General features: G+C 76.8%; 1 protein-coding gene across 3 annotated transcripts in view; it reads right to left on the minus strand.

Moving 5' to 3' along the window:
• CTDP1 (CTD phosphatase subunit 1) overlaps window positions 1-886 on the minus strand; it is a 77,621-nt gene extending 76,735 nt beyond the window's left edge. For 2 of the 3 annotated variants that reach the window (XM_046671740.1, XM_046671741.1), the window contains exon 1: window positions 205-886. In XM_046671740.1, the coding sequence (XP_046527696.1) occupies window positions 205-509 (305 nt within the window). In that variant the 5' untranslated portion in view covers window positions 510-886. The remainder of the gene's footprint in view (window positions 1-204) is intronic. The other variant, XM_046671739.1, reaches the window with a different exon arrangement.
• Window positions 887-2,220: the final 1,334 nt, after the last annotated feature.

Genomic DNA, 2,220 nt, shown 5'->3' on the forward strand with positions numbered 1-2,220 from the left:
TCCCCTCTCCTGGGCCGGGACTCCTGTCCAGCCCCTCCCCGCCCCTCTCCTGGTCAGGACCCCCTGCAGACCCCGGCCCCATCCCCTCTCCTGGTGCGGGACTTCTGTCCAGTCCCTCCCGCTCCTCTCCTGGTCAGGACCCTCTCCAGACCTCTCTACCGGCCCGGGATGCCCTCCTTTTCCTTCCCCGCCGGCCCCACTCACCCGGGGGCCACCACCTGGCCCGGCTGCGCGCACAGCTCCCGCACCACGCCGGCGCGCTCTGACCTCAGCCGGCGCTCTGCGCGCACGCAGCCCCCAGAGCCGGCGCGGGCAGGAGCGGGCCCGGCGGACTGCGCGGAGGCGGCGGCCTCACACACGGCCAGCACGGAGCCGAGACGCACGGCTGCGCCCGCCGCCACCCTCCATTCGAGCAGGCGCAGCGGCCCGGGGCCCGGGCAGCGCACCTCGGCCACGGCGGCCGGCGGGGCGCCCTCGGCGGGACGGCGGGCGGCGGACGGCGGCTCCATCGCGGCCGGCGGGTGCTGAGAAAACGCGTCGGCGGACGGGGCTCAGGGTCCGGCGCCCATCGCGGGCGGGAGACGCAGCCCAGGCGGCGGCGGCGGCGCTACAACACCCGCTCCGGCACCGGCTTCCACCCGCCGCCCCGGTCCGCGCCGGCTTCCGGGACGGCGTGCGACGTCACGTGACGCCGCATGCGTGCGTGCGCCGAGGGGCCCGCGGGAACACACGCCCGCGCGGGCCCGGGAGGCCTTGCGCTGGCCGCGGGTACCGGAAGCGTCCAAGAACCAGCCTGCGGGGTGGGCCCGGCGGGAACAGTGTCGCTACACGCCCCATCTGCCCTGGGATCGCCGGCGTCGTGGGACGACGGCTATCGGCATGCAACGCGGGCCGCCGTCCCACCGCCCCGCCCGTCACGCGCTCAGGCCTGGCGTCCTGAGAACTACGAGTCCCGGCATGCAACGCGGGCCGCCGTCCCACAGCCCGATCAGGCGCTGGTATTCCGTGTCGTTAGACGGCTGGTCCCGGCATGCAACGCGGGCGTCGTGGAGCTGCGCTCCTGGCTTGCCGCGGGCCGTCCGGGGTCAGAGGGCGGAGGGCGCCGGGTCGCTCGCGTTCGTGCGTTTCGGCGTCCCAGAGGCGCCTTGCTGACGTGCCGCGTGGGGCGGCCTCCCGCCCTGGCGCGCCGCTGGGAGCTGCTTCGGGGGCCAGGGGACGGGGCTGCGCGCGGGTCCCTCGTCACCTCCAGGGTGACCCTGAGGAGCCGCGCGCTGGGCGTGCGGACGGGGCCTGACGGCAGAGCCCGGGGCGGGGCGGAGGCCGGGGACCGGGCGCGGAGGGGCGGGCCGTGCCCGGGCTCCCTGGCGGCGGGGTCAGGCCGGACGTGAGCCCGGTCCGCGCGGGCGCCCGCCTGCCGAGGGGCTGGGCCAGGGAGGGGGCGCCCGGAGCGCGGCTGCCCCGGCTGGCAGGCCCGGAGGAGGGGCGGACGTCCGCGCACCGCGAGCGGGCTGCTTGGACACGTCGTAGGCCCGGCAGTTCCCGCCGAGCTGGCCGGGGCGACCGGGCACTGGCGGTCGTGCGGTCGGGAACGAGAGACGGTGCTGCCGGCCTTGCGGAGTGGGACGGGTCCGAGGGGCCGCGAGCGGCTGCGTGCTGACGAGCGGTGCCCGGTGCGGCGGCGGGTCCGGGCGCTCGCCGGCCGGGGCCGGGGATGAGGAGCCGCTCCCGCGGGACGGGCCGCGCGCGCTTCGTGTCTGGCCTCCGAGAAGCACGTGCGGCTCGCGGGAGGCACGCCGACTTCCCGGGACCAACGCGGCTGGCCCGTGGGGGGAGCTGCGTCCTCCACGGCCCGACCGCGACCCTGCTGCTTGGGACGCGGCGGCGCGTGTGCGCCTGTCGCCCCCGTGGGCTGGCCTCGCCGCCCCGACCCCCGCGAGAAGGGCCCGCCGGCCGTGCTGACTTCAGTTTTGTTCTGATGCCCAAATCGTTTTCCCGACAAAAGGGGGTGATCTGGGTTCCTCTCACCACCCCCAGGCCACCCACTGTCACAGAAAACAGACTTTCAGGCTCTGCGGCTGTCGCAGGGTGTCCAGCCGCCACCCCCAGACTCCCCGCCAACAGCCCAGAGGCCTCGAGAGGCCGGTCCGCAGAGCTGCACAGAGCCTCCTCGGGTCCTCCGGCGGGTCCTCGGCTGCCCCCGCCGGCGGGCCCGGCGCTCCC

This window comes from Equus quagga, chromosome 9 (genome assembly GCF_021613505.1).
Source record: "Equus quagga isolate Etosha38 chromosome 9, UCLA_HA_Equagga_1.0, whole genome shotgun sequence".
NCBI lineage: Eukaryota > Metazoa > Chordata > Mammalia > Perissodactyla > Equidae > Equus > Equus quagga.